Consider the following 24,252-nt stretch of genomic DNA (forward strand, 5'->3'; position numbering starts at 1 on the left):
CACACCATCATGTCACCCCACCCACTAGCATCTCCCGTCCTGTTGCAGAAGAATCTCCTATACTCCCAGCATCCCTTTCACAGGGTCTCTGTTCCACCCCCTTTTGCGTGCTCAAGGACAAAGCTGTGTCTCCAGAAATTCCCTCTATCTGCTGAACCACTCTCTTCAGCCCACAGTCATGACATTATTTTTCACGTCTTAAAAAAAAAAAATCTCTTTTGTCCCACTCCCCCCCTTAAGTTACTGCCCCTTGCTCTGGGCTGCAGCAATCCCCCTAGAAGGAGCTGGATATACTTGCTTTACCATTTTCAGTTCCTCAACTTCCATTCTCTCTTGACTCAACCCGTTCAGGCTTTCACTCCCACCCATTCCAGTGCAACTGTTCTTGTCAAGGTCAGCCGTGACTTTCCTTTTTTGCTAAACCCAATGTTCAACCTTCAGCTTTACCTTCAGTTTTACCTGATCTATTATTGGGAGCATGTGACACAACAGTCACCCCCTCTTCCAGGAAACATCAGCTCACCTGGCACCCAGGACACCACTCTCCTTACTCTGTTCTTCCTGCCTCACAGGTTTTCGTGTCTAACGTGGCCCTCCTGAATTTTCCACATTCCCCCAACGATCCACTCAGTAGGCTTAACCATCTCAGTGAATGGCGACCTTCTTTCCAGTTGTTCAGACCAAAAATCTAGAAGTCCTATTTGATTCTTCTCATTGTCCCAAACTCTGCTTATGACCAACAGTAAACCTGTTGGTTCGCTCTTCAAAACAGATCTAGATTCTTATCTAATCTTACCAGTGTCTCTGCTCCGGTTCTGAGTACAAGCTACAACATATCTCAAGGGGATTCATAATCTTTTAACTGTTTTTTCTGCTTCCCCCCTCGTTCCTTTTGTTCTCCTCCCAGCAGTCAAAGTGATCCTGCTAAGTCTGATTAACATGTTGAGTCTTTGCTCAAAAATGTCCAACAGAAAAAAAAAAAATGTCCAACAGATTCCTGTCTCAGAGTTGAACTCCGCGTCCTCCTATAGGATAAGCCCCCTTCCCATTCTCATCCTTTACACTCTCCTTGCTCACTCTGCTTCAGTCACAGCAGCCTGTTTACTCTTCCTGAAAAAAGACAGGCGACCTGAGCCTTTTCAAGGGTTCCCCCTCTCCTTTGTATCTTTACTCAATTCCCTGCCCATTCTCTGTAGTCGTTCCTGCTAAATCCCTATCCCCTCCCTTGCTTCATTTTTTTGAGTTAGTATTCATCATCCTCTAATATATTTATTTTGTCTATTGTTTCTGTCTACTCCCATTAGGATGCAAGCTCCATGAAGTTAGGGACTTTTGTTTGTATTATTATTATTTTTTTTTTGCTGATGCAGTCTCGGTGCTGGCACATAGTAGTTGCTCAATAAAGGTCTGTTGAATAAATTAAAAAAAAACTACATTCAATGAATATACAAAGGGCAAAAAGGAGTATAAATCTCTTCAGAATTCCTAAACTGTCAATTGACAATACATGTCAGAAGCCTTAACCGTACGTTCAGTAATTTCACGTTTAGAAACATCTCCGTGCAGAATTTCCCAGGCTAGAATAAGGGAAGTACCATTGCAGAATAGTTATCTGGAAAATAAAGACAATATTAAAAAAAAAAAAAAAAGAAAAGAAAAGATTTCTTCTAGCCTGCTGTGGTTCTGATTCGGTGGTACACTGTAATTACCTGAGGGATTTTAGCATATGCTGATGCCTGAGTGCCACCTTTAGAGACTCTGATTTAATTGGTTTTGACTGTTGTCCCCTTGCCATCATATCAGTAGCCTCTAATGATTATTACTGAGAGCCTGTTAATTCATGAGCGGCTGTCGCGGTCATCTTGTCCACATTTCTGGGACCATGTCATGTATTACCATACAAAGAGAAGGGGTTAGAGGACACTACCTGTAAGTGCTCTTCCAATGCAGATGCTCCATGTCCACTTGGAAAATGCTCTTGACTAGGGGTTTGTATGGAAGCAGTGGCTGTTTCTTCCAGGTGATTCATTGGTATATGTGTATGCTTGCATGTGTGAGAAGGCAGAGAAAGTAAGCTGTAGAGTGCTTTGAAATAAGAAAAGATCATTTATTTTTATCATAGAGAAGCCAAGAGAATAAATACATCTTCCATAAAGAGTCATCAAGCCCTCCAGCAGTGTGTGTCAGGCATGATGGTAGTTAGGGGAGCCTGTTACGGCTTCTGGTAGGGCTTCTGAGAACAGGAGACTAGGATTTTAAAATGCTCATGAGGGATCCCTGGGTGGCGCAGCGGTTTGGCGCTTGCCTTTGGCCCAGGGCGCGATCCTGGAGACCCGGGATCGAATCCCGCGTCGGGCTCTCGGTGCATGGAGCCTGCTTCTCCCTCTGCCTGTGTCTCTGCCTCTCTCTCTCACTGCATGCCTATCATAAATAAATAAAAAAATTTTTTAAATGCTCATGAATGTACTTATTTATTTTTTTACACATGTCTTAGCCTATTTGGTCTGTTTTAACAGAATAGCATTGACTGGGTGACTTATAAACAACAGAAATTGATTTCTCGTAGCTTTGGAGACTGGGAAGTCAAAGAGTGAGGCATTGGCAGATTTGGTGTCTGGGAAGGGCCTGTTTCCTAGTTCACTGATGCCCGTCTTTGCTTCGTGTCCTCCCCCGGCAGAGGGGGTAGGGAGCGTGCTGGGGTCTCTTTCATAAGGGCACCCAGCCCATTCACGAGGGCTCCACCTTCTTATCTGAAGACCCTACCTCCAAATTCCACATTACACTGGGGATTAGATTTCAATACAGGAATTTGGGGTGGCACTTGAACATTCCCTCTAGCTCAACATAGGACAATGAGGAACATCAGCAAACAGTGTGAGTAACTCTTTTTGAAGCGTCTATAAACAGTCAGTATGGAAAGCACTTCTGATCTACAGAACTTGGTCATCTCTCTTTGTATATGTGATTTGTAGCTTTTTTTTTTTTTAACAGAATATCCTTTTTTTTTAAAGATTTTATTTATTTATTCATGAGAGACAGAGAGAGAGAGAGGCAGAGACACAGGCAGAGAGAGAAGCAGGCTCCATGCAGGGAGCCTGACATGGGACTCGATCCCAAGACCCCAGGGTCATGCCCTGGGCCGAAGGCAGGCGCTAAACCACTGAGCCACCCAGGCGTCCCTAGCCTTTTCTATCATATCCCTTTAAGTATGAGGAGTATGAAGAGTGTGACACATACTCCAATTAGATAAATCTGCCAATAAAGAAATAATTTTGTTTAATGAATTCTGAATTAGTTCAGTTGCCAGTAATATTTTGTTTTCTCAGCTGAATAAACAATAAATCCAGGCAGCTAGTTAGATGAATGGTGCACTTGAAAGAAACTTTCTGGAACACAGAAACTAAAGTTGTTCACGCTATCATTAAAAAGATAATGTAGTTGCGCTGAATTAACCTACTTAGGGATGCATTTCCTCCCAAGAGAAACTACAAAGTTATTCCTCGCCAGCGGACCTCACTGCCCCCACCACAATTAGACATTAGGGATTAAATAACCTGGTGTTGCGCTGATCACTGTGAACTACAAAGCCTTCAAAAAAAAAAAAAAATCCAATTACCCACTTAGATAACCAGAGAAGTGTACTTTTAAAGGCAAAAGAACCTGTTTTATAAAAAAAGTTATTTCACGTAACATTTGGTTTTAAATCCCAGCTCTGGAACTTACTATAAAATGAGAAAATTCACTTATATTGTTAAATAATATATCAGTAAGTATAACGTGATTCTAAGGATAAAATGCTTGGCACATAGCAAATGCTCAGTGTTAGCATTTATCATTACAGGGATTATTTGTGCGGCTAAGTTGTAGATATTACTAAATATTACTTATGAGTCTTTTGATTAAATCTTTTTTTTAACGGTTTAATCTTAAGATTTTATTTATCTATTTGACACACACACAGAGAGAACAAGCAGAAGGGGCTGGCAGGTGGAGGGAGAGGGAGAAGCAGACTCCCCACCAAGCAGAGAGCCCATGGGACTCGGTGCCAGGACCTTGGGATCCTGACTCCAGCAGAAGGCAGATGCTTAACCAACCGAGCCACCCAGGTGCCCCCTAAGGTTAAATCTTTTTAAGAAGATTAAGAAAAGGCCATTTCTTTTGACCTCACCAAGTGTTACAAAGTAGATTACCTCTGTAATGTGAGAACACTGTAGTTCTGGTTAATTTTTTGTTAATTTCACTACACAAGATGCCTAGTTTTTAATTTTTTTTAAAGATTTTATTTATTCATGAGAGACACACAGAGAGAGAGATTGAGAGAGAGAGAGAGAGGCAGAGACACAGGCAGAGGGAGAAGCAGGCTCCATGCAGGGAGCCCGACGTGGGACTGGATTCCGGGTCTCCAGGGTCATGCCCTGGGCTGAGGGCGGCGCTAAACTGCTTGAGCCACCCGGGTTGCCCAAGATGTCTAGTTTCAAACAGAACTTGGTCAGCTATAATATTGATGCTGTTAATAGCTGTTTTTTTTTTAAAGAATTTATTTATTTGATGGAGAGAGAGTACAAGTAGGCAGAGCAGCAGGCAGAGGGAGAGGGAGAAGCAGGCTCCTCGCTGAGCAGAGAGCCTGATGCAGCGCTTGATCCCGGCTCCTGGGATCACGAGCTGAGCCAAAGGCACATGCTTAACCGACTGAGCCACCCAGGTGCCCCAAGACGCTGTAATAGTCTTGAACAGATGCATAGTGTAACGAAAGTGAAAATGATTTTGATGATCCCGGAAACCAGGATGTGGTGATGAGCATGGGTGGCGGGCGGTGGCAAAATTGACAGAAAAACCTTCATCAGTGAGGGAACCAGAGGACCAGACCCTTATGTACAGGATTCTAACTCATACTGGGTCGCACTAAATCATCTTTACACAGGATACTGATGCTGAGATTCTGGCCATAAGCCTCTCATTATCGCAGAGATTTATGTCTGGTCTCTAAAAATGAGGAAGGCCTGAAGAACAGTAGGAGGAAGAAGACCATGAAGGAGGCCTGTGGATGTGTTAAGGAACCAGCAGTGTAATCATCATGACCTAAGCGGCTAGGTCTAGTGACCCGCCACCTCGGTTTATTTTCGCTGAATGGTATACTAGGAGCGATGATCTGAGTGGCAATAGCTTTTCTAGACATCTCCTTTTTCTTTCTACTAAGCACCACCTTTGTGAGTGACCGGGGTTAGCTGGAACCAACAGGTCTGGGTTGCGGAGTTCCTGCACTGTCCACACACTCGGCTGTCTTCAGTTTTGGTGACTGCGACGGCACTGGGTTGCAGTTTCCTTTCTGAGAACAGCTGAGTTAATGGGAAGGAAGTAGGTGTTTGGCTGGTTCTGTCCTGCGGGGTTAGCGCAGGGCTGGGTTGCTGAGCCTCAGCTTCTGCTTTTGTGGGCCTTGGTTTGCTAACTGGTTCCTCTTTATGCACGTTGGTAAAATCAGTCTGAGCGGCCCGAACTAATCCCTTTTCTGGGAACAAATGACTGAGAATGCAAGGAGTGGCTGACCTGCTTTATCCAAACTCTTGGCCACAACCGTGCTCAACATTCTTCATTGGTTTCCTATCTACTGCTAATCTTTTAAATATCTTGCTAAACCTTAAGAAAAAGGGGTGTGTGTCCGATTTAAATATTGCTTTTGTGAGAATGTTTTTGCCTGTGTTGAAGAATGTAGCTTTGGGGAAGATCTAAATGAAGCATCCATTACTGCTAGGTGATCTTGGTAGGATTAGAGCCTCTGATCTGAAGTTGGAGTCTTCGGAAGCCCTGAGGTTGGATGTGGTTCTGCCATTACCTGACATGTTTCATCATTTGTTTTATTTGAGGTTGAAATCATACGTATGATATTATTTGACACCGGTCTCCAACATTCCATTAAGGTCTTTGGCTTCCCAGGCCTCATTTGTCCAAGAAATGGAAGCTTCTGCTTCCTTAAGAATGTCTGGTCTCCCCTGCTAGTGCGACTGTCTCTGAAACCCTTCTCAGGTTCTAGGATATCTATGCCACTTCTTTGCAGATGTTTGGGAAGTGGTGGTTGACCTAAAAATAGTAAGAATCAAGAAAAAAAAAGAAGGCGGCTGCCATGCAAATATTCTCAGCTCTTTGCAACATTTCTGTTACCATCACAAACAGTTAATTAGATGATTCCTTAAAGTCCTACAGATATATCTTACCGCTAAAAAGTTCAGATCTACCACTACAATTTAAGTCTAAAAAACAAAAAATCACCTTTAAGCCGGAGGGCCCTAGGGGAGGGGGTGTCAAGATCGCCTAGATTCGAAACCCAGTTTGGCCATTCTCTAGCTACGTAGTCTCTGGTGAGCTGCATCATCTGTGAAGTGGGGATAAAAATTAGCAGTCACCATATAGGATTGATGAAACACGTGATCACAGTTCAAGCTACCATTGTTTTTCTCTTCCTTAACAATAAAAAAGGGGCAGCCCGGGTGGCTCAGTGGTTCAGCGCCGCCTTCAGCCCGGGGCGTGATCCTGGAGACCCGGGATCGAGTCCCACGTCGGGCTCCCTGCATGGAGCCTGCTTCTCCCTCTGCCTGGGTCTCTGCCTCTCTCTCTCCCTGTGTCTTTCATGAATAAATACATAAAATCTTAAAAATAAAAAGTAATAATAATAAAGAAGTGAGGGAACTACGTATTGAGTAGCTACTATTTTCTAGGCCCTGGTCAGGCAGTTTCTATCTCTGATCCTGTGTAATTGTCAGAGGCAAGCATTCTTTTATTTTCCAGATTATTACACTTAAGACTCCAAAGCTTCATCAAGTGTCCTAAGGATCACACCGTACGGAGTCCAAGTCCAGCGTTGTTTGTAAAGCACGTGCCCTTTTTCACTACCAGAGGTAAAGGCCTAAAAAAACTTTACTCATTTTTTTTCCCGGGCTTTAGTGTCTCAGGTTTCCCACTACTGTTACACGATGGATGAAACAAATGGATGGTGCCTGAAAAGGCCCAGATGAAGCCTCAACGCCGATTCCCAAGCGCGGGAAGCCAGGCTGAAAAGGCTGCAGAGTGTCTGCCGCCAAGTATCCACATTCTGGAAACGCCGGGACTACCGGGACCCCAGAAGGGCCAGGTGAGGCAAGGGCAAGGGTGAGGCGAGACGGGAGGAGGCCGGGTGGCACACAGGGAGCTACTCTGTGGACAGGATGGCTGGAGACACAAGTCCTCCAGGTCCCTGAAGACCCACAGCACACCCCGGAGGGGCCCCGGGGTGAACGGGGGGGCCCTAAGGTGAACGGGGGGGGCTCCGGGGTGAGCGGAGGGGCCCTAAGGTGAGCGGGGGGCCCCGGGGTGAACGGGGGGGCCCCGGGGTGAGCGGAGGGGCCCTAAGGTGAAGGGGGGGGCCCCGGGGTGAGCGGAGGGGCCCTAAGATGAACGGGGGGGCCCTAAGGTGAACGGGGGGGCCCCGGGGTGAACGGGGGGGCCCTAAGGTGAGCGGGGGGGCCCCGGGGTGAGCGGAGGGGCCCTAAGATGAACGGGGGGGCCCCGGGGTGAGCGGAGGGGCCCTAAGATGAACGGGGGGGCCCTAAGGTGAACGGGGGGGCCCCGGGGTGAACGGGGGGGCCCCGGGGTGAGCGGAGGGGCCCTAAGGTGAAGGGGGGGGCCCCGGGGTGAGCGGAGGGGCCCTAAGATGAACGGGGGGGCCCTAAGGTGAACGGGGGGGCCCTAAGATGAACGGGGGGGCCCCGGGGTGAACGGGGGGGCCCCGGGGTGAGCGGAGGGGCCCTAAGGTGAAGGGGGGGGCTCCGGGGTGAGCGGAGGGGCCCTAAGATGAACGGAGGGGCCCTAAGGTGAACGGGGGGGCCCCGGGGTGAACGGGGGGGCCCTAAGGTGAGCGGGGGGGCCCCGGGGTGAGCGGAGGGGCCCTAAGATGAACGGGGGGGCCCCGGGGTGAGCGGAGGGGCCCTAAGATGAACGGGGGGGCCCTAAGGTGAACGGGGGGGCCCCGGGGTGAACGGGGGGGCCCCGGGGTGAGCGGAGGGGCCCTAAGGTGAGCGGGGGGGCCCCGGGGTGAGCGGAGGGGCCCTAAGGTGAGCGGAGGGGCCCCGGGGTGAACGGGGGGGGCCCTAAGGTGAACGGGGGGGCCCCGGGGTGAGCGGAGGGCCCCAAGGTGAAGGGGGGGCCCCAAGGTGAACGGGGGGGGCTAAGGGGACGCCTTGGAGTCGGCCTTGACGGGAAGTTCCTCCCTAAGTTTCGCTCTGGCCCTAAAACTGCCCTAAAAATGTGTCCGTTACAAAACAATAAAACAGGCACAGGTCGGGCATGGGATAGGGCCCGGGAGGGACGCGGGGGGCGGGGTGACCTTCCCCGAGGAGGCGGCGGGGCGGGCGGCAGAGCCCTCGGGCCCGCGGCCCCGCCCCCGACGCACGGGCGCCGCCGCAGCTCCCCGCGAGCACCCACGGGGCCCAGACACGGCGACCGTCCCCTGCGAGGTTAGGGCGGCGGCCGGGCGGGGCGCAGGCGGGAGCGCGGGGGCAGCACCGCAGGGGGCGGGGGCGGGGGCGGGGGCGGGGGCGGGGCGCGCGCGGGGGGCGGGGGCGGGGCGTGCGCGGGGGGCGGGGCGTGCGCGGGGGCGGGGGCGGGGCCGAGAGCCCCGAGGGAGCCCGAGGGGCGGGGCCCGCGCTGACAGCCGGGAGGGGCCGGGGCGGGCGTGCCGACGCCGCGTGACGTCACAAGGGGCGGGGCGGCCGGTGCGGGGCGGGCGGCGCGCGGGCGCGGCGGGCAGTCGCTGCTTGGGCGCCGGGTGCGCGGTTGCTGGGCGTGCGCCTCGGGCTCTCGGTGCCTGCCGGTCCGCTGCCGGTCCGCTGCCGGGCGCGCGTGTGCGCGGGGGTGCGCGGGGGTGCGCGGGGGTGCGCGGTCGTGTGTGCGCCCGGGGGCCCGGCCGTCCCCCCCGCGCCCGCTTCGCCTCCCCGCATCCGGAGGGCGGGCGCCTGCTCCCTCCAGGAGCGCGGTTCGCGGGCGACCTGCCTCGGCGTTCTTTTTTTTTTTTCCTTTTAAACTTGTGAGCTCTTCTTTTCTCCCCCCCCCCCCCTTTTTTTTTCCTTCCTCTTTTTTTGGACTCGGTGCCGTCCGGGCCGGTCCCCCGGTGCCCGCCCCCCGCCCGCCCCCGGCCCCGGCCCCGGCCCCGGAGGGGAGCCCCGTCCCGCCCCCGCCCGCAGCCGCGGCCGCACCTGCCTCGATATGAATGGGGTCAGCGACCCGCCTCTCTTTATAAAAGACATTAAGCCCGGACTGAAAAACTTAAATGTCGTCTTTATTGTCCTGGAGATAGGTAAGTGGGGTCCGCAGCCCCGCCCTCCCCCGGCGCCGCGGCTGCGAGCTCCCCTCCCCCTCCCCTCCCCTCCCCTCCCCTCCCCCTCCCCCTCCACGTGGCCCCGGCGCCCCCGCCGGGCTCGGATCCAGCCTGCGGCGAACCCCGGGGCTCGACCTCCTTCCGTCTTCCCGTCTTTCCGCCGCGCTCTGGTCCCGGAGGAGGAGTCAGAGCCTTTCTGGAAGTCCTCATCCTCCGGTGCACCCCTCCCCCCTCCTCCTCCCCCTCCCCCTCCCCATCCCTCCTCCCCCCCCCTTTGTGATTTTTAAATCTTCGCAGGACGCGTGACCAAAACCAAAGACGGCCACGAAGTGAGATCCTGCAAAGTAGCAGATAAAACGGGCAGCATCACGATCTCCGTGTGGGATGAGATCGGAGGGCTCATACAGCCCGGGGATATTATTCGGTTGACCAGAGGGTAGGTGTGCACCGGAGGGGGAGGGGGAGGGGGAGGGAGGGAGGAGGGGGGGAGGGGGGAGGGGGAGGGCTGCCTGAGTCACAGGGGGGAGGGGGAGGGGAGGAGGAGGGAAAGGGGGGGAGGGGGAGGAGAGGAGGGAGAGAGAAGGAAGGAAAGGGGAGGGGGAGGGGGAGGAAGGGGAAAGGGGAGGAGGGGGGAGGGAAGAAAGGAAAGGGGAGGGAAGGAGGGGGAGGGAAGAGGAGGGGGAGAGAAGGAAAAGGGAGGAGGAAGGAGGGGGAGGGGAGCGGAGGGGGGAGGGGAGCGGAGGGGGGAGGGGAGAGGGAGGGAAGGAAGGGGAAAGGGGAGGAGGGGGGAGGGGAGGGCTGCCCTAGTCACAGGCCCGGGGCTCAGCTGCTCAGCTGCTGCGGGAACCTGGGCGAGGCCTGCATCTTTCCCCAGGGTGGGGGGCGGGGGGCGGGATGCTAACTTGGATCGAGGGATGTCCCCACCTTTGCCGGAAAGAGTGGTCAGCCTCCCTCAGGAATCCAACCCGCTGCCCCTCAGTTCACAAGTTAGATTATTAGACCCTGCTTTGGGTGGAAGGGTCTGGAAGGGGTGGAGTTTTTAAAACGTGGATAAAATTCACATAATCCATACTTTTTTTTTTTTTCCTCATGAGTTTTTAAGTTGACAGTACTTTTCCGACCTTTCCCCCTTTTTAGTGACTTTTGAAATCCTGCCCCTATTTTATTTAGTCAGCAAGGACGTAAGATTGTCATGGGACAGGTTAGCAGTTTTCGTGGTATGTCAGGTTTGTGCTCCCATGTAAAAAAAAGTTAAGAGGGGAAGTTTACGGTTACCTGGAAGATGCATTCTGAAAAAAAGATTTCCTGTGCCTACTGCTGTCAGGTCAGCATAGTGCAAAAACCAGGATGATGTGCAGAAAATGTTTGGCAGGAAGGTGTCAATGATACCTCCATCCAAAAGGGTCAGCTGGCAGATTGGCTTTTAAAAATAATTTAGGAAGAAAATAAATGGATAAATAATAATTGAGCACAGCCTTTTATTTTGTTGTTTGTTTGTTTTGATAGAGTTAGACTGCCTTTAAGATTTTACCAGATATTTAAAGTAGGAAGATAAAAGTCCAGAAAAGGGCCTCGAAATGGATTTTGGAAGTTCTGTGGCCAATAGACTTGTAATAAGTTACTGGTGGTAACTACAGGAAAAGTGGGTGGAGATTGATGTTGGCATGGTAAATAGAATCTCAGGGGCGTGTCGGCTTGCCCTGAATGGAGGAGGCTGGTTAGTTAGAGCCCTTTGGTAAGACCTTCCAGGCCTTGCAACATCTTCAGGAAGTGAGGCAGAGTATCATCAAAGAAGGAAGTGAGAGTCAGAACATAGACATTTTATTCTCCTTCAGTGACTCATTATGACACTGATTGTGTCTTTTAAACTTCCACATCTGTAGCTCACACAGAAGAGAATTCCTGCCTGTGAGGGTGTGGTGAGGATTAGTATAATTAAAGTTTTTTGGCTACCAAAGTATTTCTCGTTCCAGTGATTATAAGTATTTTATGCAGTGTACACAGCATCTCATTTCAAATATTTCATATTTTGTGGTCCTGGAAAATACATAGATGTGTCCATCAAAAAATCGGTGGAAAAACTAACATCAAGACACCCATATAGTGTATTTATAGGATTTTAAGGAAGGCAACTTAAAGGAAAACTCAAAACTAAAGAAACTCCACTATTTTGTAACTTTACCATGATCTTGAGATTATTACACTTCTGTAACTTCCATTTCTGTTAAATGGGAGTAATGATTACTTTATTAACTAAAATAACATCTAGCAGAGTCTGGCCTATTGTAGGTGCTTCAGTTGTGATCGTATCTGAGAAAAGTAGTTTTTGAAGAAAAGCATGCATCTAAATAATGGTAATTTGAATATTGATAGGTTTATCAGAAAACCCTGCTATCTATCGTTGATCTCATTCTGGAAACAAGTGCAAGTTAAATGTTTACTTGTACCTTGAAATTTTTTTCTCAACACGCATTAACATTTGTTAAAAGGTGAAATACCAGTGCATTATTTTTCTTCTAAGTCGCTTTTTGTGTAGCATAAGAGTGCTGGAGTCTCTAATAACCCTCACTAAAGGGAAATGTATAATGTGAAACTAACAAGTATTTATTGACTATAACTGTATTTCAACAATATTTAGTTATAATTTATCATTCTAAGATACAAAGTTACCATAGTAGTGGTGTAGAGAACCACTGAAAACCAAACCACAGACTGATTTTACAATGTTTATTAACTTATTTTTTTAAACAGTTTTGTGTGGAGGAATATGTAACAATGCTGTCTGCATTCAGGGTTGATCAGAGTAAATAATCTGTTCAGCCAAGTTGATGCTAAAAGTTGCAGATTTGGAAAGACAGAGATTTGTGATTGGTTTTTTTTAGGCCCTGGATTTAATTTTACCAAGTTTTCAGTAGCTTGTGAATCCTGTGTGGTTTATGGAGGCAAAGGAAAAACTATTATATTGATAATTGAGTAGACCAAGTAAATGAGTATAAAAGTAAATAAACAGTGTTAATTTTATGTATTTTGTAACTGAAAAATAATTTCTGCTTGACTCTCTACAACTGAAAGTTCTTTTGTTAATTGACTAAAGATGCGGTCTTTGGAGTATAACAATGCTTGCTTTGCAAAAAGACTCTTTTCTAGGGTTAGATATAGTTTAGATAATTGTGTGAACATATGGCAGTGGTTTTCTTTGTACTGTTTTTTTGTAAGTAACAGGTTGATCAAAATTAATTCTATTTGATTTACTACCGTAGACACAGAGTTTGATCTCTGCCTATACCCAATACAAAAAATAAGCATAATTTTACTTACGTAGAGGGAATTTATGTATTTCTACAGAACGGATGTTTCTTTTCTTTCTAGGTATGCATCCATGTGGAAAGGGTGTTTGACACTTTATACTGGAAGGGGTGGAGAACTTCAGAAAATTGGGGAGTAAGTATTAAAATGCAATTTCCTATCGCAATTGAATAAATCACATATCTACAGAATAACTGGTAGGTATAAACTGTAAACCTCGTAGCTTTGCTTGACTGGTAAACTGAATGCCTTCAGCCCCTTCACTGTAAAAGCAGCTTTCCACGTATGTACCAGTTGAACAGCCATCCATATTGTTTCCTGTGGTTGAGAATATCCGTTTTCCCTGGCAGAGAGCGTTAAGTCCTACTTGAGACGATCCCCAGCGGGGCCTTTTCTGGAGGCACTGGCAACATGGCATCTTCCAAGTGTCACAGTGCCATTTTTAAATAGGTTCTGTTTTCTAGTGAATTGCCAAAGAAGAAGAAGCTACATAAGAAGCTAAGTTTCAGGCCAATAGTTTAAAATTTCTTTTTTCATTTATGGATGAATATGTACTCATGGTAAAAGGACTTGCAGTGATGACAATTGAAGTCCTGTATTTATCCACAGTCTAGGTACCGTACAGGCAGCCACAATGCGAGCTTCCATACACTACTACCCTGACTTGGAGGAACCATCCTCTCTAAGGGTATAAAGGTAATTCAGCCTCCATATTAGCCTAGACATTTGGGATGTATTCATAAAGTACTGTGTTGGCAGCAAGCCAAATCATTAGTCCATTCTGTTCGGTTAATGCGTAGATATCTACTTAATGCCATCAAATTGGAGGATATTTAAAGAGAGAAGCCACACATGGCACCAAAAAAGAAAAAAAAATGCTGTTCCACACTGCAGGAATAAAATTCTTATTTGGAAAAGATAAGCAATCCTGCTAGCTTTTAAAGCTCAGAAACTGGTAACACTTTGCTCTTGCTAGGAGGAAAACTAGAATTTACTTATGTTTGTTATTAGAGTAGTGTTAGAGCAATGTGTTATGAATGCTCTTAGCAACGGTATCATCAAAAGATTTATGGTTTTTTCCTGACCTTTGTGTATACAGAAGTATTTATAATAGAGGTCAATTTTGTGAAGAACCTTTGGAGGTCACTCAATTCTTAGTGACTTTGACTTTGTCAGCATCAGTCTAGGATTTACCAAAAGTGATTTTAATTTCTTATTTATGGGGCAAGGAGCTAAGTAAATGTTGATGTGTAATGTTAATATATGCCATTGTCAACTTTAAAGAAGCCTTGGTATCAACTGTTGTCTTAATAGCCACATGTCTTTCTATATACCTGCGGAATCCACTCTTAACCTTGGATGATTATCTTTGCAGATTCACAGTGATTGGTCAAAGAGGGACTGGATGAGAGTGGTGTGAATGGATCAGTGCAAATCCATCACCACTACTGGAAAAAACACTCTGGAACCCTAAACATGGTTCAGTGGCATCAGCCTATGTGGAAAAAACAGCACAGAGTTGTGTTTCTGTGTCCTTGATCTTTGACATGATTTATTTTTTGTAGTACAGAAGCACTAAAATTAGAGCGTATTGTATATTGTAGGCAGTTGAATACTTTCGAGTACTTTGTTTTTATGGGACATAGCATTTAGGATGTTTTTGTTGGATAGTTAGCATGTTGCTTTTTAGCTAATTTGTATGATACCTAAATTCTTCATTCCTGTAAGTTATGCATGTTGTATAAAGAAAGGTTGATTATTTTAGGAGTCATTTAACTTGAGCTTTATTTTCTTTCAGATTTTGTATGGTTTATTCAGAAGTGCCAAATTTCAGTGAACCCAACCCAGACTATCGAGGACAACAGAGCAGAGGGGTAATTAATCCAAATGTATAGTCTATTTTTATGATTAGGCTGATTTTGACTGGGTACTATAATTCCCCGACTAGGTGTCCAACCTTGTCATACCCAAAGTATAATGAAGACAGTTTTTAAAAAAAAATCTTTAGAAAGTCATTTTCATTCTGTGTATTTTGTGAGTCTATGTTTGTGTTTTTAGTATCTCATTTTAAACATATGTGCTGTTGAGCACTTCGAGGAGTAGAGAGTAACATCAGGAAAACACATTAAGATCTAACAAAAACTATGAAAGGCTTGAGAAACTTTCCTAAGTAGTAACATTGAATGGACTTGGATAAATCTTCTAAAAATTTGTTTAGAAAAAACCTTAACAATTAAAGAATGGATACAACATGTTATTATAATAATTTTTTTTTATAATTCTTCAATTGGTTAAATTAAAAACATATTTTTTAGGCACACAATGAACAGAAGAGTAATTCCATGAATAATAATATGGGTACAGGTACATTTGGACCAGTGGGTAAGATTTTTTTTTTTTTTTTTGCATATTTGTGATCAGGTGTTAACAATTACGTGAATGTATCTTATGAAAGATTTAGAAGAAAACAATTTAGGCATAAATTAGCACTAAAAGGGAGCTACTGGTAAACAAGGAATTCCCAAGTAACTGATTTTCTAGATACTAGATAGCAGATATTCTCTAGCTACTTTATTGAGCACATTCTTTATTTTTTATACATTTATTTGTTTAAATTCCAGTGTAGTTAACATACAGTATTTTATTAGTACATGTACAGTAGTGATTCAACAATTCCATGTATTACTCAGTGCTCACCAAGATAAGTGTACTGTTAATCCCCTTCACCTATTTCCACCCATCCCCCCCATCCACCTCCCGGAGCACATTCTATATTTAAACAGTGGCTTATAATAAGAAATCTGTTTTAGAGATGCATAATAGGTTTTCCATTGATTTCTTTTAACAAAACTTCTGTAATCTAGTGATTATTTATAAAAGATGCAGAGTTACTGGTTACTTTGGCACACCAAAAGCCTTTTATCTTTAGATTAATAGCTCACCTTAAATTTTCACATGTTGGTAGCTGCCTCTTTCAAAGTTTGGCCTTTACCCCTCAAATACTCTCAAATGTCACGTCAATGGTTCTTAACAGCTGTGTTAAAGGTCTTCTTGAAGTTTTTATTCGTAAATAACTGAGGAAGGGTCTTTGGGATTGGAGTTTGAGAGTGGCTGAAGCTTTTATTTGAACTGATGGCTGCATGTTTTGGCACAGCTGGTGGGAAACTTTGTTGTTTTTCCTTTGAAAAGTTAGAATTATACTGTCCATCTTGAAACTTTATTAACCATATTTGAACCCAATGCCAGTGTTCATGCGCCATTTTACCCATTTTCCTTTTTCCTTTTACGGTATAGGCAATGCATTACCTATGTTTTTCTCCTCTACTAATTTCTCATTCTGTTGCTCAAACTGCTCTGTTTCTCTCTCCTTATTAGTACAGCATCAAGTCAATATATTTACAGTAATCGTTCATTTGGAAAAACCTAGAGCCCACATTGAATTTTTCCCCAGGAGCTTAAAAATAAAGGCATTTGTTTTTTCTAATACTACTTGTAAGCATGTGTTAGAACTTCAAGTAGGTGTACTTCTATAGATCCGTGTCTGTAAATGGTGATGAATTTTTATATTCTTTTTTAGGAAATGGGGTTCAAAGTGGCCCAGAATCAAGGGGATGCCAATTTTCATATGCTGGTAGAAGCAATGGCCGGGGACCTACAAATCCACAGCTACAAGGAACTGCTAATAATCAGACAGTCATGACCACAATAAGTAATGGCAGGGACCCTCGGAGAGCCTTTAAAAGATGACCTATGCCAAATATTCCCATGTAGTTTTTAAACTACGTGCCCTACTTGAACACTTATTGCACTTTTATTTATCGTTAACTGTGAAAACTATGTCCTTTATCAGTTTCCTTTTTGTTTTTCATTTGTTAACAAGAGTGGTTTGTTTTTATAGCAAAACTGTTAAGCTGCTCAAGTCTCCTGTTGAAGAATTTGAAGAATGGGAACACTCTGAAAAGTAGGGGCATTTATTTTTAGAGCAAAAAGATCCGTGGTTATCCTCTAAAAAACATGCACCCATTTCATGGGTGAGTTCCTTAAGACGTCAGCATTATAGCCTCTATGAGTCTATTTTCCGTATACATTTTATAATATTTAAAATAAGGCTTAGTGGGAGATGTTCTTTCGTCTTAAATTCAGGTATTGCCAACTAAAGCAATAACCACCAACAAAACCCACAAAAACCCAGTCAATGCTAACAGCAGTTTTTGAGTGTGTGTGACTCCAGGAGTGACCGACTTCTTCATTGATTGAGTGACTGCCATTAAGATTTTCCAAGGACTGAATCATTCTAAACTCTTGTTTAATTACCAAAAAAAAAAAAATATATATATATATATATATATTCTTTATCAGAATTACGGAATAGAATGAGAACTGTATTATAACAAGTAATTTTTATAAGAAAGCTGCATTTATTTTAGGGTAGTCCTGTTAATATTTGTTAGCAACTTTGTGCATTACACTGAAGGGAAGTTTAAAACTGAGGCCTTGAATATTTATTTTTTGAAACTACCGTGTCAAATATTAACGTTTAATTTGAGGGAGTTAAAAAGTCATAATAAACATTGATCTGATTATTTAAAAAAAAAAACAAAACCATGGTAGCTAAAGATGAAGGCAATTCAAATTGAATTCATGTAGAAAATATGCAGTCATAAGTTAGAGAGTCCTGGGTACTCGCAGAAACACATCCTGGAGTGAAAATCCTAGGTACTTAAGCTTATTTGAAGAGTGTCTGTATGTATGTGCGTGTTGTCAAAGTTTCTGAACACAATTCACAAAGCCTTATCAGCAAAAGTTAAATGGCTCTCTCTAAGAAGTGAATACAGCTTTATTCAGAAATGTAAAGGTAGAGTTTATTTATGTGTTGTAAATGGTCCCCAGTTCCACTTTTTACTGCAGAGTGGAAAACTGATAAATTTTTCCTTTGTTAAAAACTCAGTTCTTCAATATTATCTCTTGAATAAAACTTGCATTAATGTTAACGGACCTACCTTATTTTTGCTCTTTCATTGATTTACAATGGAGAGCCAGTACATTTTCCTGTAGTTGTAGTGATTGCTTCATCCTGGCGACTGCTTTTAGCTCTGGATTTGTCGCTTTTTGACCCTACCTTAAGTCACAAAATAAGTAGCTTCTGTTTTCTAAAAACTCCACAGCCTTTGGATATGAAAGTTTGTGCCATAATATTTGTTCTAAATCAGTGTATTGAACAATTTCCGTACAGTGGAGAGTTAAGGGATAGGTGATGAGTAAAGCCAAGGAGCTTATTCATGGTTCATAGTACTTTGGTACCTGGGGTTTATATGTTCTAGAAAGCAGTGTTCCCTTTATTTTTAACTCATGATTATAGTTAATTTGGTTTAATGACTAGTATTCTTTTTAAGATATTTACAAAATTACAGATATTTGGAGTAAAAAATACTTAAAATGAGTATATAATTTTTTCTTTAAATCTAAGTAGAGGTAGGAGCAATAACAATGTAAGTTATTTGTGGGAGAATATAATATTCAAGATGATATCAAAAGAAAGAAATTTGGGGTTTCAGAAAAGTCAACTATCAGGGATTGTTGGCTTCCAGTCCTGGCCCATCATCTCCTAACCTGTGATGTCAGACAAATTATTACACTTAGAATCTCTGTAAGCCTTAAGTTGCGCAACTGTAAAAACAAGTAAGTAATATCCCTTTAGAGAGTTACTAAAGATTTTCCATGTAAGTGATGAGAATGATTTCTGGCACATAATAGGCAGTCAGATGTTAGTCGTCTGGTCCTATCTCAAGAACAGAAAAAAATGGCAACATTAGGTGTGGAAATACTGTTACCCTTCAACATGTTGAGATTAAATAGAGAACGATCTAAGCTATTATTTTGTAATTGTAATTTGCCTCAGTAATTTAATCTTGTTGTTCTGTGCTCTTTATCATTTATTAACAAATCTCTTTTTTCTTAAGGGAAGCCTCCAAAACCAAAGCAAAGTGAATTACAGTCCATAATGAATATTTGCCCTACCAGTCTGCTTGGACGGTACTCATCAAGAAGAGGAAGAAAGTTTTCTACCTTCCTCTTTTCCTGGTGCTTTGACCTGTGAATTTTTAAATGTCTAAACACCTACCAAAAACAAAAACCATGTAGTCTAGAAATACACAGCCTGCTAGGATTGGGTCCCGTTTCATTTCTGCAAAGACACTTCGGAAGTGATTTGAAGTCTCATCAGCCCGCTGGCCCCTCCTCTCTGGGCCAACTTTTTGGGTAGTGGCTACAATACAGAAACGGGAAGATGAACTCCTAAATCCAGAGGATGATGTGTAATATTGAGGGTTGCAGCGCACATTCCCATAGGCATTTACCCAGGGTTTCCTGTAGTTTACTACCTCTTTTTTTTTTTTTGCTTTTTTTCCTATAGGTTTTTTTAGTAATCTGCTTTAACTTTGAAGACCGTTTTAACTTGATGCCCTGAATGTTTTTAGTACTGAGTCCTTGTCACTTGTGTTATCATTTAATATTTTAAAAGAACATTTAATTCTGGGTTGAGTAATAATGCTAAAAGGATGATGCTGAGAACAAATAAATGTGGGGTTAATATAAAGTTATGATTATGAGAACATTTAAAGTATAGGAAGCTGGTTAACTGGCCCTATACAGTGTTCTCAGAAGTACAAATTGACTGTTTTATGACAGTCTGAAGACACAATGGCACTTTTAAGTCCATATAGGTCTGGCATTCTAGTTCTAGAAATGACTTCCCTTTTTTGTTATGAAAGTGATTACTGTTTGCTCCAGGCAACTTAGGGCTCCCCTGTGACTCTTAAGATCCTTAAGACAGCAAACCCTGAAAACCATATGAAAGCAGAATCAACATGGAGCACTTGCCCAGCCTCAGTCTGTTTTGCCTCTAGGCTTTTTCTTGGGATTACTTGCCCTACGATGGCTTTTATAGAAATGTATTATTCTTTAATCCTATCTGATGAAAGTCTTAACATTTCTGGTAGAAAAGAGAGTTACAGTTCTCTAGTAGGGGCTATGGGAGGGGTAAAGGCAGATGTACTTGGCTGTGGTGAAAACCAGGCTTCAGCCAATGATTAGATGTTAGGGTAAGGACACTCCCACGTTTCACAAGGTAGTTGTAATGATTAACAGTTCAGGTATACTTCTGAGGAAATCTAATTGTGACCTTTGGAAAACAGCACTGTCGTGAATGCTACGTTGTTAGGTCCCAAGGGAGAAGCTTAGGAAAATATTTTACTTTCCAGGCATATTCAGCTTTTCTCCAAATTCATTGAAGTTAAAAAAACAAATTCATTGAAGAACCAAATCACTCCAGGTTTCTGAGCTAAAAGGGTCAATGTTTCTCAAAGCATAGGTCACAAACTAAGAGACTAGGGGAAATCAAGTCCAGACCGTCCCCCAATAAGCCATTCACTTAGCACTTTTCTCCTTAAGAACACGAGGCCCAAAGATGTTCCTAAGGGCTCTTTGCCACTGTAAGACGGTAGCAAAGTGAACGTTTTAACAAGTTGGACTCGTAGACCTGTAAGCCTTTTGGAAAGGTCTTGAAAAGTAACCCACAACTAGTACGGCTCCACAAGTTTAGTATATGTGCTGCCGAAGTGAGCACAACTCCACAAGTTTTAAGACCATGCCGACCCAAGGCCGCCAACCCAAGGCTGCAGTAGACTCCGGTGTCTTGAGAGGCCACCTTCACACCACAGTCCTCAACATGACAGAGACCAGATCAGCTGAAGGATCTGGCATGCCTTTAGAAGCCAGTCTTTTTAACTATTTCCAACCAGAAGTCCAGCACCTTTTTGTTTGACTCCACTGAAATCTTTTGAGTGGAAAAGTTCAGTTTCTTGTCCATCTGTTGGATATGTTGAGTGAAACGGACATAGTGGTTTCTAAGCCACTTCTGTGAGATTTCCCTCAGGAACCCGTTGGAGGTACGAGTTGCTGCTCTTCTCTATCAGAAGGATTTTTTTAAAGTGTGGGTCTTGGTAGAGCAGCACTTGAAATAATGGCCTTGAGGATTTTTGTCTCCTGCCCTTGATACCTTCCCCAACACAAATAACTTGAAAGGCCTATACAATTTCTTTGTGAGGCTAGACTCTACCAAAGTTCCGTTTTATAAAACATGGAGAAATTGTAGTTCGATGCTTCCAAAGGGCAGAGCTGAGTAAAACAGGGTAGTCTTGAGTATGGCCTCTGGGTGTGAGCTGTGTTTAATTTTGAATTAGGTTCAAGCAGAAATTTCAAATTATGAGAATACTAAAATCAGATCGTCTACAGTGCAGCCCCCTAACTTCATTTGGGCCTATATCAAAAGGCTTTTTTCAACCTAGGTTTCTGTTAAGCTTTTTTGAGAATAGATTTTATTAGTGCTTATCTCAGCAAATATACTTTGATAGCATCTTCAACTCTCTCTTGCCCCCAGAGCATTCCTCAGTCCCCTACTATATTTGTGCAGAGAGGCTGGCCAAAGTGAAAAGTAGTGGTGTTGGGGGCATGATGAGCATTCCTAGGAGTGCCTAATAGAAGCCACCACCTAGAGATCTCAGTCTTGTTCTGTACGCAGCTAAATATTCACTAGTGATCTGCAAGGCATCACTTGGTAGCTATGGTGGCTGGTCTTCTAGGTTTCAAATAAAACCCTAGTAGGAGAGGAAGACCTCTGACCTAGGTCCTAGGACTAAGCAAAAATAAAATCAGTAGTCGGCTCGGCTAGTGCCATCTACTGGGTGATTATAGTTTCTGCAGCTGAGGAATCTGGCTCAACACGTGGGCGAAAGGTTTTCAAGGTTTCTTTATTCCATTGGCTAAGAATTTCTGATGGCCTCATGGTACAGATCACTAGGGAGTAGTTGAGCCATCTAGTTCTAATTTATGAACCAGCAACACCCTGACATCAAAAGTAAGTTCCCCTCAGTTAAACGGGCTTATTAAACCCCGAACTGCCCCCAAAGCTATAGAAAATATGGAAAAGTTTACCAAACTTTGCGTTCTTATTACATTTGTCAACAATACTGGTAGGGAGTGTAAACTTAAAAATACTTTTTTGGTGGGTGGTGTTTTGGTGTTTTGGTAAAAACAGCTGAAGTAGAACATGAAACTGCCTTTATTTGTAAAACCCTAGCCAAATGACTGCGCTGTTCTTGTAGGGATGTTAACTTTGCAGGACGTAACTTGTTTTAAATTTCCGTGACGATGTGCGTTAGTGAAAAATAGTCTTGAGCTGAGTGATCTTGGTTTGAGTCCTAGATCTGTTTACCGGCTCCATGACCGTGAGCCTTGTTATGAAACGAAGATGATGGGGCTCTGAGGACTGTGTGAGCCAGTGTGCAAAACACAACCATATCAAGGGCTCAGCAAACATTAACTGCTCTCCATGAGCAGTGGAAATAGGCGACTACTGATGATTTTTCTCATGCCTTGAGAAGACAATCCTATTTGACATCTGAAATCTTAGGCAACTTGTATCTGTTATCGCAGTTAAGTTGTTTTTGTTTTTGTTTTGGAGATTTTATTTATTCAGGAGACAGAGAGGCGAAGACCCAGGCAGAGGGAAAAGCAGGCTCCATGCAGGGAGCCCGACGCGGGACTCGATCCCAGGATCCCGGGGTCATGCCCTGAGGCAAAGGCAGATGCTCAACCCCTGAGCCCCCCCAGGCACCAGAGGTTGGGTTTCTCCTGGTGCGTGTATGTGTGTGTGCAAACAGCCAAGCCTTTGCACCCTCCTCTGGGCGCAGAGTCCGCAGGCAGGCAGCTGCGACGGCCCCGGGGCAGGGGGTCTTGGCAAAGGCCTGCCCTGCAGCTGTACTTCCTGTGCTGCTTTTCCGTTCACCTTTGCCCAGAGGCCGGGGCACGTGGGCCAGGGCTGGCGCAGAGGGGAGGTCAGTGGGCCCCAAGCCCCAGGAGGAAGCCCGCCTTCCCAGTGACAGCGCCCAGGGGTGTTTGCTCCTCAGCACTGAGTAACCTCGCAACATGTTATTAAGAAAAATCTCGAACATACAGTGATGTTGAGCGAATTTCAGAGTAGACCTTCGTGCATTCACCACTTAGACTTTCTTCTTCCCGTGTGACTGTTTCATCGCCTCCGTGGCGTTCACCCACCCACTCCTCATAGGTCTCGTGAGCACGTCTGGTGCAGCAGCTCATTGGCCAGAGACCCCTGCAGTGTCCTGGGTGCACCTGTGGCCTTTATGGGCTGCCTGTGCCTGGGAGCCTGAACCCCTCAGGGCACAAGAACAGGGCCACCTGGCAGCAACTGTTCCCCTGCGCTTTCCCAAGTCACCCCCCAAGGCCCAGGGACAGTAGACTCTCCTGATCTTTAAAAAACCATCTTTAACCAAAGGGGGACGTTTTGTAAGTGCCAAGGTCAGATCTAGATTTCCTGGCCGAGTTCAAGAGCTCCAGTGATGCCGGACACAGCCGAACCCAGGCTCACACATCCCAAAAATGTAATCCTAAGACCTTGGTTGTTTTTTTTTTAATTGTTTTGTTTGTTTTATCCTGTCCTCTTATTTCAATTTAACTCCAGCTCTGCCCTTAGTATTCCCCCTCCCCCCCCAAGATTTCCACTGGTGTCCTAGACTCTCGGGACTGAAACTGCTGAGCGGGTACCGGCTGGGCGGGAGCACCTGCGGCCCGAGGACTGGGGCATGGGCGGCGCCAGCCGATGTGGGCAGCCTCTGGCAGCTCGTGACAAGTAGCAGGTGCAGGGGGTGCACTGAGGGCCAGAGCTACAAGATTCTCGGGGTGTACTCGGTGCCAGGAGTGGAAGGGAAGGGAACCCCTGGAACTCCAGTGTTTTCAGATCTGGTGCTCAGCTCTTCAGCAGATCTGGATTCTAAAAACTTAATTTTTTTAAGAGCTGAGCTGTCTCAAGTGCCCTCTCTGCTCCTTAGCATTTTGCCATTTCAGAGTTAGGGATCCAGAGTTGGCCCCGCTCAAGAATGCGTCAGCTCCTCGCCCAACAAAGACTCCGCTACTCAATGTGCAGCAAAGCATCCCTGAATGAGACCTATGATCATGGGTTTCTCCTCCAGCTTATTTCTGTATTCATGTGTGGGTGCCCACGCGTGACCTATGTTAATCACGGCCAGCAGCACCATTTCTGCGTCAAGCTCCACATTTTCCAATCTTAGATCTTTTCCTTTCTTCATCACTTGGTGCTTAAGGATCCTCGACTCTGCTGCTTTAATTGGCTCCCTGTCATTTATTGAGTAGTTACTATGTGCCAGCACTATGCTAGCGAGTCCCCTAGGTTCTCTCACTGAATCAACCTGGGAGGGAGGTTTTGCTAGCTTTGTGTTACAGATAGGGACTAAGTTTTAGAAGGATTTAAAAAAAAAAGATTTAGAAGAATTGAGTAATTTACTTGATCTCACACTACTAGAAATTGAGAGTCCCACACACCAAAGCCTGTACTTTTTTTTTTTTTTTTTTAAGATTTTATTTATTCATGAGACAGAGACACAGAGAGACAGAGAGGCAGAGACACAGGCAGGGGGAGAAGCAGGCTCCACGCTCAATCCCGGGACCCCGGGGTCACGGCCTGGGCCGAAGGCGGTGCTGAACCGCTGAGCCCCCCAGGCCGCCCT

The 24,252-nt window shown here is 45.0% G+C and overlaps 1 protein-coding gene and 1 long non-coding RNA gene across 9 annotated transcripts; one reads left to right on the forward strand and one right to left on the reverse strand.

Annotated features, from left to right (window-relative positions):
- Window positions 1–2,134: 2,134 nt before the first annotated feature.
- On the reverse strand, window positions 2,135–7,296 carry LOC111094373. Its single transcript, XR_005384938.1, has 3 exons — window positions 6,914–7,296; window positions 6,265–6,367; window positions 2,135–2,421 (listed from the first exon to the last, which is right to left on the reverse strand). It is a non-coding gene; the product is annotated as an uncharacterized LOC111094373 (long non-coding RNA).
- A 1,864-nt stretch (window positions 7,297–9,160) lies between these two features.
- Window positions 9,161–23,140, forward strand: NABP1 (nucleic acid binding protein 1). 8 transcript variants are annotated; one of them, XM_038585203.1, is made up of 8 exons: window positions 9,161–9,322; window positions 9,641–9,779; window positions 12,713–12,784; window positions 14,448–14,523; window positions 14,965–15,031; window positions 16,227–16,358; window positions 16,548–16,610; window positions 18,610–23,140. In XM_038585203.1, exons 1-8 carry the CDS (start codon window positions 9,232–9,234, stop codon window positions 18,744–18,746), a joined length of 777 nt encoding a protein of 258 aa, XP_038441131.1. In that variant the 5' UTR covers window positions 9,161–9,231; the 3' UTR covers window positions 18,747–23,140. The 8 variants fall into 8 exon arrangements, 5 of the variants coding, with proteins under 5 accessions (XP_038441131.1, XP_038441135.1, XP_038441134.1 ...); XR_005385085.1 differs by having other exon boundaries at window positions 9,162–9,322; window positions 16,548–16,680; window positions 18,615–18,753; XR_005385084.1 differs by having other exon boundaries at window positions 9,162–9,322; window positions 16,548–16,680; window positions 18,610–18,748.
- The last annotated feature ends 1,112 nt before the right edge of the window (window positions 23,141–24,252 follow it).

This window comes from Canis lupus, chromosome 37 (assembly GCF_011100685.1).
Source record: "Canis lupus familiaris isolate Mischka breed German Shepherd chromosome 37, alternate assembly UU_Cfam_GSD_1.0, whole genome shotgun sequence".
In the NCBI taxonomy this organism is placed as follows: Eukaryota; Metazoa; Chordata; class Mammalia; order Carnivora; family Canidae; genus Canis; species Canis lupus.